The 14,381-nt window shown below is 38.7% G+C and overlaps 1 protein-coding gene across 3 annotated transcripts in view; it reads left to right on the top strand.

Moving 5' to 3' along the window:
* Positions 1 to 14,381, top strand: part of WDR33 (WD repeat domain 33) — an 83,490-nt gene that overhangs the window by 60,613 nt on the left and 8,496 nt on the right. For all 3 annotated transcript variants that reach the window (XM_007421959.4, XM_088132172.1, XM_088132174.1), the window contains exons 12-17: positions 1,138 to 1,232; positions 2,318 to 2,404; positions 2,644 to 2,783; positions 3,903 to 4,055; positions 4,498 to 5,502; positions 8,889 to 8,991. In XM_007421959.4, coding sequence (XP_007422021.1) covers positions 1,138 to 1,232; positions 2,318 to 2,404; positions 2,644 to 2,783; positions 3,903 to 4,055; positions 4,498 to 5,502; positions 8,889 to 8,991 — 1,583 coding nt within the window. The remainder of the gene's footprint in view (positions 1 to 1,137; positions 1,233 to 2,317; positions 2,405 to 2,643; positions 2,784 to 3,902; positions 4,056 to 4,497; positions 5,503 to 8,888; positions 8,992 to 14,381) is intronic.

The raw sequence follows: 14,381 nt of genomic DNA, 5'->3' as shown, positions 1-14,381 counted from the left end.
TAGTCAGCTGCAAACATCTAATTATGACAGTTTATATTTCAACTATAATTGGAAATAAAAGATTTTTAAGTTTGAAGAAAAAATTGTCATCTACATTATTGAAATCTCTGGGCCTCCTTCTTACCAGATTAATGAAAAAAGAAAATAGCAATTTCTCACAACACCCTCAAAAATAGTAATGCAAATCCACATTTTTAGTATGTTTATTATAGAATCTCACTTGCTTATGTTTAAATTTAGCCAGTTTATTTTACATTATTAATATTTGTTTTTTATTATGCTGGTATTATTCATACTTAAAGATTGGATATAAATATTTTAATAAATATATGTTAGGGTATCTAAACAAATGCATTTTATATAACATGAGATGGCATAAATAAAGGTAGGAAACACATCTATGGATGGTGAACAGATTTCCACCATTTTAAGATGTATAAATACCTACTCCTTCTTCTAGGGAATAGGTATTTTCCATCTGCTCTGTGTATAAGCAACTGACCATCCAATTTCATAGCCATCATAGTTTGAAGTTGCATAGTAGAAAACTGTAGAAACCAGCTTCCATTCCTATTGATGTGCTTCTTGTTCTTTTCCGTGAAGGATAGTGATGAGTCATCCGATGGCTACAAAAGGTGCACAGTTGTGTCAACAGACACAACACTGATCATATGCTCCTGGGGATTGTGGTAAATACGTGAAGTTGTACAAGCCAAACCCTTTGCCTGCCACATGCCTCCAGAAAGACTTTTGGAGATATCCCCAATAGTGCATTGTTGTGCATTAACTTGCTGACCATTTCAGCAAGAAAGGTGAAGATTACAGCAAAAATGAATAGAAAATGAAGAAATAGAGGTGAAGATCTATGACTGAATTGGTCCTGCCAGATGGAGTTTGTGGGCATGCATGCTATCTGGAACAAAACGAGACCATAATTGAGGAAGGGAGCTTCCCTCCACCACTGGAACTAACATCAGAATCTTCTCTAGCCCTGCCTCTGAAGCAGGAGAATACCCTGGCTCCACTGTAGGATGCTGATGCTGATGATGATGACGATGACAATTATGATTGATTGGTTTATTTAATCTTCAGAAGGGACAAAAGAGAAGATATTATCATGTAGTTTTATTTTGACAGCAAATTCTGGACCCGGAATCGACCTGGAGATAAAATGCGAGACCGGTATAACTTGAACCTGCTTCCAGGAATGTCAGAAGATGGAGTGGAATATGGTATAGTTATTTATTGCGTGTATAACATATTATAATGGTTTAAGGTGTTGGATGTGGACTAGGAAAACTCACCCAGGTCCAAGTCCCTACTTGATGTGGAGTCACTGGGTGATTTGGCACCATTTACTTTCAGTCCAGTCTATATTACTGGGTTGTTGTTGTCGTGGAGGGAAGGTGAGGAGAGACCTCCATGATACCTTGAGCTCCCAGAGAAAAGGTGGCATACATGCATTTATAAGGGCTGTGCAGCAGTTCAGATTCAAATTGGAGTACACATGATCACAGACATTATGTCTGTTGGCAACTTTTTAAATCAAATGTACCCTTTCCTTGGATCATGTCACTGCCCCTCATAAGCCCAGGAAAGATAATGTTTTGCTGACAAGTGCTATATGTGCATCCACGCACATTCCAAATCACTCTTTCCCTTTCAACTCTGGAACACAAAACGTCCCTATCCTATATTCTTTTGCCAAACAATTTAAGATGATGTACAGTCCCTTCATGTTTCCCTCACAGCAACCTTGTGTTATGTTACAATCCCAAGTCAACAGTTCTAGTCTAACATAATACTGGCTTTCATGGTCATTAGTATAGGAGTGACGAAAGTCTGATATTGCAGGAGGAAAGTCATATTAGTCTATAGTGATAAAAAAACCAAGAGTGTGGTAGCACCTTTTCTGACTAAGAAATATTATTAAAAGGCGTAAGTTTTCAAGAGCTGCAAAAGACTGATATGCAACAGTGTCAGAGATCATGCATTTTAACAGCATTGTCTCCTTTGCTGTTTTTCTTTGCTATTGCATTTCTTTTTATTAGGTTTTATAGTTTAATTCAGCACAGTATAGAAACTGTGGTGATTGCTATTTAATCAGTTTCAATTGTAAAATCTGTAGCATTTTAAATTCCCAGCGTTTGTTCCATTCTTGTCAACATAGTCCACCCAGTATAGAATCTTGAGAAGGAGACATTCATTTTCTTCAGTATTTCTCTCTCATCATCTCAATCGATACTAATGTTATAGAAAATAAATATGTTCCAAGGCAAGCATGTTTTACCTGATAACTGTATTTTTTCCTTTCTAGATGACCTAGAACCCAATAGTCTTGCAGTGATTCCAGGGATGGGAATTCCTGAACAATTGAAACTAGCCATGGAACAAGAACAGATGGGTAAGAGAGAAATCATGCAGCAATAATATAAATACATTTCTGGAAATATATTACTTGAACACAGTGAAATATTACTGCTGAATAAACATGGATGACATTATATTGCCATATCTGAAAATGATTTTTTCTGAATAATAGGAACTGGGCAAATTCTTCCTTTTTCTTTTGCCATCTTATTTGGGTGGAAAAAATGTGATGTGTAAAACTACAGACCTGATTATTTCAACCTGTTTTTGAAGGGAAAGATGAGACAAGTGAAATTGAAATGACTATCCCAGGATTGGACTGGGGTATGGAGGAGGTAATGCAAAAGGACCAAAAGAAAGTACCACAAAAAAAAGTTCCCTATGCAAAACCAATCCCCGCCCAGTTTCAGCAGGTTAGTAACAATATGATACCTTAAATAATTTGATTGAAATGAGTTTTGTACTTTGTCACATTGGTGCTTAATAATTATTTCACAAGCCAGTACCTATTAGAATATAAAAAACAGGTGCATGCTAATGAATGAATCTTGATAAAATAAAAGACACAGCTAAACTGAACATCCATACCTAAAACACAGTATTATTGATTTAGGCCAGTTTCATTAGGCCTTTAGCTGCACTGTTCTTATATGGATCAAATAATGCAGTGGATTTCAGTTCTTGAACCTCTTTCAACATTTATCTGCCTACCTCCAAACTCTGTGTTTCAAAAAATTCTAGCTTGCATTCTAAACTACTTTATCTGTACAAAACTTTTCAGAACACACAAAATATATGCCATATAGATATCTGACAAATCCCAAACTATTTGTTATTAATCATTGCATTTGTATCCTGCCCTTTCTTTTGACAGTTGAGGCAGTACACATGGGGGTGGGCTTTGTTTTAATTTCACAATAGCAACCCGATGAGGTAGGCTGGGTAAAGAGAAGTCATCCAATCAACTTTGGGAGAACTCAGGGCTTGAAACTGGGTCTCCCTGATCCAAGTCTAATGCCATAATCCCTACCCCAGTTGTCTCAAGTCCTAAGGCTCTTTGTATCCTATAATTTTTAATTATGATTTTAAAAGAAATTGATCAGTTTCAATTTTGAGAGAAATAATGACTTTAAACTGTAAGAATCCACACATTCTTTCTGGAATTTTTGGCTGACATAATTTGGATTTTGCCAAAGTTTTGTTCCATCATCCATCAACATCCTTAGCATGGTACCAAATTGTAGAGACCCAGACAGAGTTTCTGTGACAAATACAGTCCTAGCCACTAGAGAATAAAATGGGGAAAGTATTACAAGATAAAAATTTTAAAGAGTTATTGATCTCTCATAAACAGGGTTTTGTTTTTTGTTTTTGTTTTTACTAAGGAACCCCCAAAGTATCAGGAGGCTGCAATATTTCATTGTATTTCAAAATTTTTCTCAGCACTCAGTAATACATAATTAATTTACTAATCTCAGTAGAATATGTAATATCAGTATTAGTATAACCAAAGCATTTATTATCCTATTTAGGCTTGGATGCAGAATAAAGTTCCTATCCCTTCACCAGCTGAGCCCCTGAATGATCGAAAGGAAGATCTTAAATTAGAGGAGAAAAAGAAGACACAAGCAGAGATAGAGCAAGAAATGGCAGCGCTTCAGTACACTAATCCACAGCTTCTGGAGGTATGTAAAGAAAAGCAAGATTAGTCATTAGCATTCTTGAAAGTATCTATATCACACTAAAAAAAAGAAAAAAGCAGTAAGGATGCTGGTTTAAAAAAATAAATAATTGCTATTATTTTGAATTGATTGGATGAGAGATTGCCCAGAAATATAGATCAAAACCTTTGGAAGAAGAATAGAGTCCTTAACTAACAATAATTAATAAATGGATGCTGCTTATTTATTGGGTGAATAAACGAGTACTGCTCCTGACAACTACCTTTTGTTATGTTGTACAATTGTAATGTTCGGCCAGATATTGTAATCCCTTCCCAGTCAGTTTCTTTATTTTGTTCCAGTTGAAGCAATGATTAAAAATAAAAACTACAACTCGAAATATCTGTTTCCATTTGTTCCTAATAATTTTAGGCATATGTGTGACTACATTGCTTTTTTTCTACAGCAACTGAAGATTGAGAGGCTTGCACAGAAGCAAGCAGAACAGAGTCAACAGCAGCCTCCTCCAGGAGGACCTGTTCATGGACCCCAGCATTTTCCAGGACAAGGACCAATGTCTCAGGTGCCTCAAGGATTTCAGCAAGCCCATCCACCTCAGCAGATGCCAATGAATATGCCTCAGATTGGACCACCAGGGCCACAAGGACAGTTCAGGCCTCCAGGACCTCAAGGACAAATGGGACCCCAAGGTCTTTCTTTACACCAAGGAGGCGGTGGACCACAAGGGTTTGTTGGTCCTCAAGGACCTCCACAAGGACTTCCAAGACCTCAAGAACTTCATGGACATCAAGGAATGCAGAGACATCCTGGTCCTCATGGGCCCATGGGTCCTCCAGGTCCACCAGGTAATACTGGACCTCAGGGTCACTTAGGCCCACAAGGACCACCTGGGTCTCAGGCTCACTTAGGTCAGCAAGGTCCACCTGCACCACAAGGCCATTTAGGTCCTCAGGGGCCACCTGGTGGTCAGGGACCACCTGGCCCAAGGGGGATGCAAGGACCCCACGGAGTACAAGGAGCTCAAGGGATGCAGGGTCCTGTGTCCCAAGGACCCTTGATGGGACTTAATCCAAGAGGCATGCAGGGACCTCCAGGACAACGGGAGAGCCAGGGTCCTGGTCCACAGGGAATGATGATGGGTCATCCTCCACAAGAAATTAGAGGACCTCATGGTTTGTTGGGGCATGGCCCCCAGGAGCTGAGAGGTCCTCCACCTCAGGGTTCAATGATGGGACCTCCACAGGAATTGCGTGGGCCACCAGGTACACAAGGACAACAAGGACCTCCACAAGGTAATATGGTAGCACCTCAAGGAAATATGCAAGGGCCACCTGGGCCTCAAGGACAACAGAATCCTTCAAGGGGGCCCCATCCTTCCCAGGGTCCTCCACCTTTCCAGCAACAGAAAACTCCTTTACTTGGTGATGGTCCTCGGGCCCCATTTGGTCAGGTATGTATGGGAGGGGTAATTTTTCTTGCATAATATTCTGTCAGGAAGAAAATTATATCAATTCAAAATATATAATCTATGTTATGAGGTAACTTAATTATCTAAAAAAGCAATAATTGGGCCACCAGGTCCAGTTGAAAACAGTGTATGAATATTTTTGTAACTTCAGTACTAGCAAAGTTAACTGGAATTTAAGGTGCAAAATTTAGGTTTCAAAGTCTCAAAATGTGGATTTTAAACATGGAGTTGTAAAAATGGAGCTCACAGCTATGTAAAGCACATTGCTAAGGGAATTCCAAATAATAACTATTTTGTTTCACTGACCATGACAACATCATTTGCTGTTCTAAGCAAGAGAGAGAGTTAAACCTCCAAAGATTAGGAAAATCCAGATCCCTGTTCATCAAGGGTTTTTTAAATTTCAATATGTAATTGTTTAATTTATCTATGTCCAGATGAATCATTAGTATATTTTTAAGCTTGTTTTGTACTAGTCCTCACTTAATGATGTTAATTGGGACCAGCAACTCTGTTGCTAAGCAATGAGCTCATAAAGTGCAATGTCATCTGACAGCGGTTGCAGCAGTTCCAGTTGCTGTCATTAGGTGAATCCCTCATGGTTGCAGCATCCTACAGTCACATGTTTGCCATTTGCAACCTCCTGTTGGCTTCCCCTTTGATTTTGCGTGTCGGAAGCTGGCAGTGAAGCAAATGGCGATCATGTGACTGTGGGATGCTGTGACCGTCGTAATTGTGAGGTGGTTGCCAAGCGTCCAAAGTGTGATCACACGACCGTGGGGACATTGTAATGGCCACAGTTACGAGGAACAGTTGTAAGTCCCCTTGTTCAGCACTGTCATAACTTCAAACAGTAGCTGAATGCCTGGTTGCTGAATGAGGACTACCTGTATTTGCATGTTGTTTGTATAGATAACAAGTACAGTATATTAAAAGCTCCTGTACTTTTAAAATCATATCGGAACTAGCATTTTCGCATGAATAGCTTGTTGTGCAGAGTACAAGAAAGTAATATAAGCCTAAATTCCTTCTTCTGGTAATCTTTTTCTAAGGGGGAAAAATACACCATTCCTCTGAATCTGGCCACTGTATTTGTGCAGATATTTATTTATTTATATATATATATCACTTTTATATAGCTGCCCATCTCACACAAAGTGAGATATGTATAATTCCCTAAGTTTCTATTTGATCCCTGAATCAAGAAAAGAAAAACCTTAGCACATTCAATTTAGGGGACAGTTAAGAAGGTATTTATTACCTCTTTGGATTTTGTTTGTTGGGTTTCAATTTAACCCAGGGAGTTAGCAGTACAGAGGCTACTATGCATGGCATCCCTGTTCTCCAAATTAAAAATTAAAAAAAAGATTAAAAGACAAATAGCAAAAACTTCACAAGAGAGGCCAATCTAGAAAGATCTTTCTATACTCATGAGATCTCATGAGTTTGGGGGCATGGTTTAATTGTTTTAAAAAGTGTGTGTGTGTGTGTGTGTGTGTTTAACTAAAGCATCTTGTGGTATCCACAACATTGCATGAAATTGTATGATAGTACTTATCTCTTGTGGAACTCTTACTTAATCAAAAGTTTTTTCTACCACCATCATCATTAATTGTATATGTGCGTGTGTGTGTGTGTGTGTAAATATATATGGAACAGCAATGCCTAGCCACTGAAAAGGCATTGATAATATTGAACATTGTATGTGAGGGCAGGAGTGGTTGGCAACATCTCACGATGGCAATATACATATTGGGTTATATATAATTGCATGTTTTTTACTTTGTGATCCTTGCATACCTTATTATTCAGGAGAACATCCATATGGAGAACATGGCATCAGAGTTTAAATAATTTATGTTTCTTCTTTACCAGCACAAATTTAAATGGCTATATAGTACAGTGCTTCAGGTTTGACTGAGAAAAAGTGCCTCAGAAAGTGCAAGAGCATGAATTCAGCAATTCATTAAAGCAGCTGTGTCTTTCTCTAAGGATTCCATGACTGTGATGAAATTTCTGCTGCAGCTGGGTATTCCTGGAAGCAGACATAGCTGAATTAATGAGTCGCAACAGGTGTTGCATTCTGAAACATCTCCTCCCAATTGAATCTGAAATACCATGCAATCCTACTATGTAAAGAATGCTACGGTGTATATTATTTTACTGGTTATTCGGTTTTATAAATGTCATAGAAGTAGTAATATAGTCACATATTCATGATGAGAGGATATTGAAAATCAGAAATACTTATCTCATGATAGGAAAATAGACAGTATAGAATTAACTCATCCTCTGATTCAGGAGTCCTCTATGGCATATAGCACATTTTAAGCTCTATGATATATGACACTTTTTACCAGCCCTCTTGATATTTAAGTATAGCCACCAAATTCTACTTCATTGCATCAGCATTAGCAAATTTTGGCACCAGTGCAATATCCTGACAGTTTTTATTGAGCTGCTTGGAAATAATCTCCCTTGTTCCTGAATGATTTGAAAAATAAATTAACAAATTTCAGCCAACCAAAATAGCATGAATGTTGTAAGTCTTATGGATGGCTGTGATATTAAGTTAAATTTAAGAAATAAAGTTTAGAATCTGTTCATCTTTTTTTTTCCAAGTCCCCCACTTGATTACTGTAGGACAGGTTTCTACAACTTGTAGAGGGGAAGGGGACACACTGATAAATTAAAAACCATTGCAGGCTGCAAAGAAATACCTAGCACGCTGATCAGCTGTTTGATGGCTAGCAGAGCTGGTGCTAGCGATGATACCAAGAAACGTTGGTGGCACTTGGCAGTGCATATTTTGGGGGGACTGAATTTATTGACTTTTTAAAAAGTGCTTGTGTACTGCACAAGGCTGCTTGGCTTGTTGTACAGGCCTGCTCTAGGATCTAGGATGATTTATTGCTTGGGAAGCATATTACTTTGTTGCGTTATTCAAGGACAAGAAAAATCATTTCACTGTACTGTGACACTGTTTTCCTCTTATATGCACAGACCCATACAGAATTAGGCTCATTGTGCTTATGGTGCCCATGTAGAATAGTATATATTCTATATAGATGGCCTCTCAAAACTTTTTTTTTTAATGTTTACTTTTTTCAGCTTATCTTTCCCTTACTGAATATCTGAATTTCACAGTACTACAATGTTGTGTTCTTGTTCTTTGTATTATAATTATAGCTGAAGTTATTCTAAAACTTACAGGGAATACCTTTCCAAAAGGGGATGTTGGTTTGGGTTTGCCTTTAAAATCAGAGGAATAGTTAACTGTATCCTATCTTTCAGGTATTAGAGAGTTTCATGGTAAGTTAAATTTCTTGTTTCATTTATATTTCATCTCACTTAAATTAAACTTGCAGGAAGGACAGAATCCAGGTCCTCCCCCATTGATACCAGGATTGGGGCAGCATGGAGGGCCAGGACGTCATGGCCCTCACAACCAAGGACCTGGTTCTAGTAAAGGTAATTAAATACAGAGTTTGTTCAGAATGGATGACACAAAGCCCTCTTAAAATCTTATAGTAGCAGGAAATAAATGAGCTAGACTGTTCATATAACCTTCAGAACCATGAAAAATAATACATTGGTGCTTCTCATGTGCCATTCGGGGATATTCTAACACATAATATCTTGAATTATGACCTGTAACAAATCTAGCACTGTTGATACTTAACTGCGTGTTTGTTTGTTTATAAAATTTATATGCGTATAAACTTAATAATAAATAAAAATAAATAATAAATAATATCTTGAATTGTGACCAGACAAATCTAGCACTGTAAATACTTAACTGTGTGTTTCAACTAACTAGCTCTGACTAATAGTTGAACAGCAGTATTATGAATGAAATTGTCTTCTGGGAAAGCCTCTCATAACACAGTCTTTATTATAACATCTCAGAAGACATAATAAATGGTAACAGGATGATAAGGTAACCAGTAGAATGAAAAAAAGGAATTGCCAGTATAGGTTGCTTTCAATGGGATATGCTTAAAGAAAGGTTTTCCCATAATTTCAACAAGGAATGATGTTTGTGGTTCTAACTCAGGTAGCTTAACTGGTCATATAGCATGCATTATAGCAGAGGTTTAGAAATTGTGGATTGCAACTCCCTGAGGGGTTGGGAGCAAATCTGAGCATGATTCCACTCTGCCTGGTTATAGGTGGCCTTCACTGAGCTGCTTGCATTGGACCAGTCTATAAACAAGATTTAGGTGCCAGGGCTCTCCTTCATGGCCTTTATGCTCAGAGAACTGACTCCTGTCACAGCCCAAACCCGCTTCTGAGCACTGTCAAAAGCAACCTAGTCAGGATTGAGTCAGAGTCTCCCCCCATTCCAAGGTCAGCACTCTGGGTGTCACAGTAGATCCTGGCACTGAGCCTGCATGCATGTACTAGGTATCCCAAGTGTTGCATCTCTTCAGCATCTTTCAGAACAATGCCTTGTGATGGGAGGCCAATCTTCTTGGGCTGCTTGGAGTAGGCACACAGGTTCAGGACCAGGACCAGGACCATCCTCAGGAACAAACCCAGGAAGACTTCCCCTTAGAAGAGGGCAAAGGCAAGACTTGGCGAGAGTGCCTCAATCTTGCCCAGATCACATTGGACAGGGCTCACGACTAGATTGAGGCTGACGCAGGAGTCAGTGCTGTGACTGCAAAGGCTGTTGAACCATAGCCTCAAGAGCACGTTCTGATATCAGTCCAGCTCTGAATATACATGCCTGACTTACAAACAGCTGGATCACTCCAGACTGCTTTCCCATTCTTCCTGGAGAAGTCAACAGCCAGGAAGAGTTATGAATGCTAATACTACTGTATTATAAGGTTACAGTAACAGAATCTTGCAAGTCTGAATGCACTTCCCCCCTTCTTACCTTTATTTTCATGAGAACTAGGGAGGATCATGTCTGAGATGCTTACTCAAATTACATTTCTGCCCTGGGCTCAGATTTCATTTATCTGATCCTTGCCTTGATTGTGGCTCTTCTTCCTGTCCTTCAAAGTTATTCCTACTGCCCATTACAGTTACACAAGTTAATTAATTATTTTAATTAATTGTGGTCATGACACCACAAAGTTTGAGAACATCTGCATTATAGGAAACCTTATAGTTTTAATATTTGGCTGATTATATTGCAATGTCAACGACAACAACAACTTTTAACATCCTCAAACAACAACATCTGCCTATCCCTGGTCCTTGGGAAGGACTTGATAGGTGGATAAAAATGCCAAATCTAGTCTAAACATCTGGCCAACTGATCAACAATAATAATTTTAAAAGAAGTTGTTTACCCATCGCAAATACATGAAATCTGAAAACAGAAATAATAATCTGCTATTACAAATCAAGTCCAAAGAGAAGAGGATATCTAAAAAGAATGCACCAGTTCTGGAAAGAACAACATTCAGAATCAGAAATAACAGAACAGAGGCTAGCAGATCAATGTCAATTTATAATATGAAATGAAGTATTCACAGAAGTAGAATTGAAAGAACTGCAAAGATCTACCCAGGGCAAAGAAGTCAAAGCCTTGCCAGAAGTAGCTCAAACTGCACAGGCAAACCAGGGGGAGTCGGCAGTAGAGGAAGCCAGTATACCTATTGAATTGTTTTCATTCCCAAACCAGACACCATCTCCTCTGCCTCCTCCTCAGAAAGAACTAAGCCCTCTAACTAAAAAACAAGAGGAATTAAAACAAAGAATAACTGAGCATATAGAACAGCACAAAACAACAGAATAAGGTTGCCTGCATTGAGTTTGTTATAAAGAAACAGCTAGTACAAGTATTAAAAGATGCCAATACTGTAATATCAAATATAAACACCAGCTCACTGCAAGAAACAAACCAACTAATGTATAGCACAGGTGCAGTTTATAACTGAATACCTTGGATGCAAAATCAACAAACAAGAAAAAAAGCCAAACAGCGTGCCACCAAAATGGAAGATCAGGTTGGAAAATAAGATCAGCATGCTAAGATCAGATGTAAGCAAGCTAGAACAGATGAAGGAAAAAAAGCTGAAGAACAAGAAGGCCAAAGAATACCTGATCAAGAAATATCACCTAGAAACAAGTTCAAAGAAGCACTGGAGCAGCAAATAAACAGCCATAGCCAAGAAGATCAGTAAATACAAAGTTCTACCAATCCATCAATGGAGAGACTGCAATGAGCCAGTCAACACCTAACAAAGAAGAAACAGTGCAGTTCTGGGCACAGCTATGGGACAACCCAAAGAAATACAGCAAGAATGCAGCTTGGATAAAAGAGGTGGATAAGAATAAAAAAGAAGCTGAAATGAGAGAACTTGTAATGACAGCAGAAATGGTGGAGAAAGGGGCAAGGAAGATCAAGAATTGGTCCATCAGGTGAAGATGAACTGCATGGTTTTTGGTTGAAACATCTGACTGGTCTCCACCCACTCATTGCCAGGCAGTTTAACAACACACTGCAAGGAGATGAAATTGAAGATTGCTTAACATCTGGCAAAACCTACCTGATAATGAAAGACCCAATGAAAGGGGCAGCACCAGGCAACAACAGGCCAATTACCTGTTTACCAACAACTTTCAAATTGCTAGCTGATGTGGTAGCTGACACAATCCAACAGCATCTAGTTGAAATGAGCTCTTTCCACCTGAGCAGAAAGAAAACCGCCCAAACATCAGAAGGACAAAAGATCAGCTCCTAATTGACAAGATGGTTTTGGAAAACTGCAACAGAAGGAAGACCAACTTGAATGTAGCTTGGATTGATTACAAGAGGCATTCAACTCCCTGCCACATGATTGGATAATCAAGTGCCTAGAAATAACAGGAGTCAGTAGAAACATCAGAAATTTTGTGTAAAGATCAATGGCACAATGGAAGACACAATTGCAGGTCAATGGTGATAGATTGGGAGAGGATAATATCAAAAGAGGAATGTTTCAAGGTACTCACTATCACCACTACTGTTTGTCATTGCATTGATTCTTCTGTCAACAATACTGAACAAGTCAGGCCATGGCTATCAAACATCAAAAACATCTGGCAGGCTATCCCACCTCCTTTACATGGACTATCTGAAGTTGTATGGAAAATATAAATAAATAAAAACACCATCTGAAATAGAATCACTGCTCAACACTGTCTGAATATACAGCCAAGATATTGCAATGGAGTTTGAACTGGACAAATGTGCCACCCTTACCATCAACAGGGGAAAAATAGTGAAAACTGAAGGAATCAAGATGCCCAATGGAAATAACATCAAGAATCTGGATGAAGAAGATCACTACAAATACCTGGGCATCCTTCAAGCTGACAATATCAAGCACATTGAAGTCAAGAAGAAGGTTAGTAGTGAATACATCATGAAACTGAAGAAGATCTTAAAGTCCAAACTCAGTAAAGGAAATACCATCAAGGCATTTAACACTTGGGCAATTCCAGTCACTAGATACATAGCTGGTATAGTGGACTGGACTCAAGCAGAACTGGAAGACCTGGATAGGAAGGCCAGAAAAATAATGACAATGAATCATGCCCTTCATCCACGCAGCAACATTGACAGACTCTACTTACCAAGGAGCATAGGTGGGTATGGAATGTTGCAAGTACACCAGACAGTTGAAGAAGAAAAAAAGGGCATTGGAAGAATATCTGAAGGACAGTGAAGAAGATGTACTGAAGCTAGTACACCATGAAGGCTTACTGAATACTGAAGAGACCAAAGTACCCTACAAGAAAGACCAAATGAAGGATAGAAAAGAGACATTGCAAGGCAAAGTATTACATGGCCAGTACACAAAAAAACTTCAGGCAAAGCAGATAACAGCAAGACCTGGCAATGGCTAAAAGCAGGAAAGTTGAAGAAAAAAAAACAGAGGGCCTAATTCTGGCTGCATAACACTGAGCCTTAAGAACAAATGCATACAAAGACAGAATTGAGAAGACAGCAACAGACAGCAAATGCCGCCTCTGCAACTAAGCTGAAGAAACAGTGGACCACCTAGTCAGCTGCTACAAGAAAATTGCACAGACTGACTACAAACAACGGCATAACAAAGTAGCAACAATGGTGCATTGGAATATCTGCAAGAAATGCCATTTGCCTGTAAGCAAGAACTGGTGGGACCACAAACCAGACAAAGTAATAGAAAATGAAGAAGCTAAAGTGCTCTGGGACTTTAGAATTCAAACAGACAAGCACCTGCCACATAACACCCCAGACTTAACAATTGTTAATAAGAAAGACAAAAAAGTCTGGATAGTAGACACTGCAATACCTGGAGACAGCAGAATAGACAAGAAAGAACTGGAAAAAAATCACAAAATACAAAGACCTGCAAATAGAAGTAGAACAACTGTGGCAAAAGAAAGCAGACAGTACCAATATTAATAGGCCTTGGTGCAATCCCAAAACATTTGGAGCACTACTTGAACACCATCAGCATTGACAAAATCATCATCAATCAATTGCAAAAGGCACCTTTACTTGAAACAGCTTACATCCTGCAACGACACCTTTAACACCATCAGACAACATCTGCCTATCCCAGGTCCTTGGGAAGGACTTGATAGGTGGATAAAAATGTCAAATCCAGTCTAAACATCTGGCTGACTGTGCAACCAACAGTAATAATTAGAGATTATAAACAATCAGGAATATGGATTTGTACAATCTTTCAGTTTTTATAAATTTTATATATGTCTGCCTTATGAGATTTTGGGTAACCGACAGAGCCATAAGTAGCTTGCTGTTGACCCTTCAAAGTAGTCCAGACCAGGAAACCAAAATAATGAATACTAATACTACTTTTATTGTAAGGTTACTGTAACAGAATCTTGCAACTCTGAAAGCACTT

This window comes from Python bivittatus, unplaced genomic scaffold (assembly GCF_059951505.1).
Source record: "Python bivittatus isolate LINGU-HERP-01145 unplaced genomic scaffold, Pbiv_v1 ctg000980_np1212, whole genome shotgun sequence".
NCBI lineage: Eukaryota > Metazoa > Chordata > Lepidosauria > Squamata > Pythonidae > Python > Python bivittatus.
Note: the sequence above shows the minus strand (reverse complement) of the source record. Positions and strands in the feature narration are given on the sequence as shown.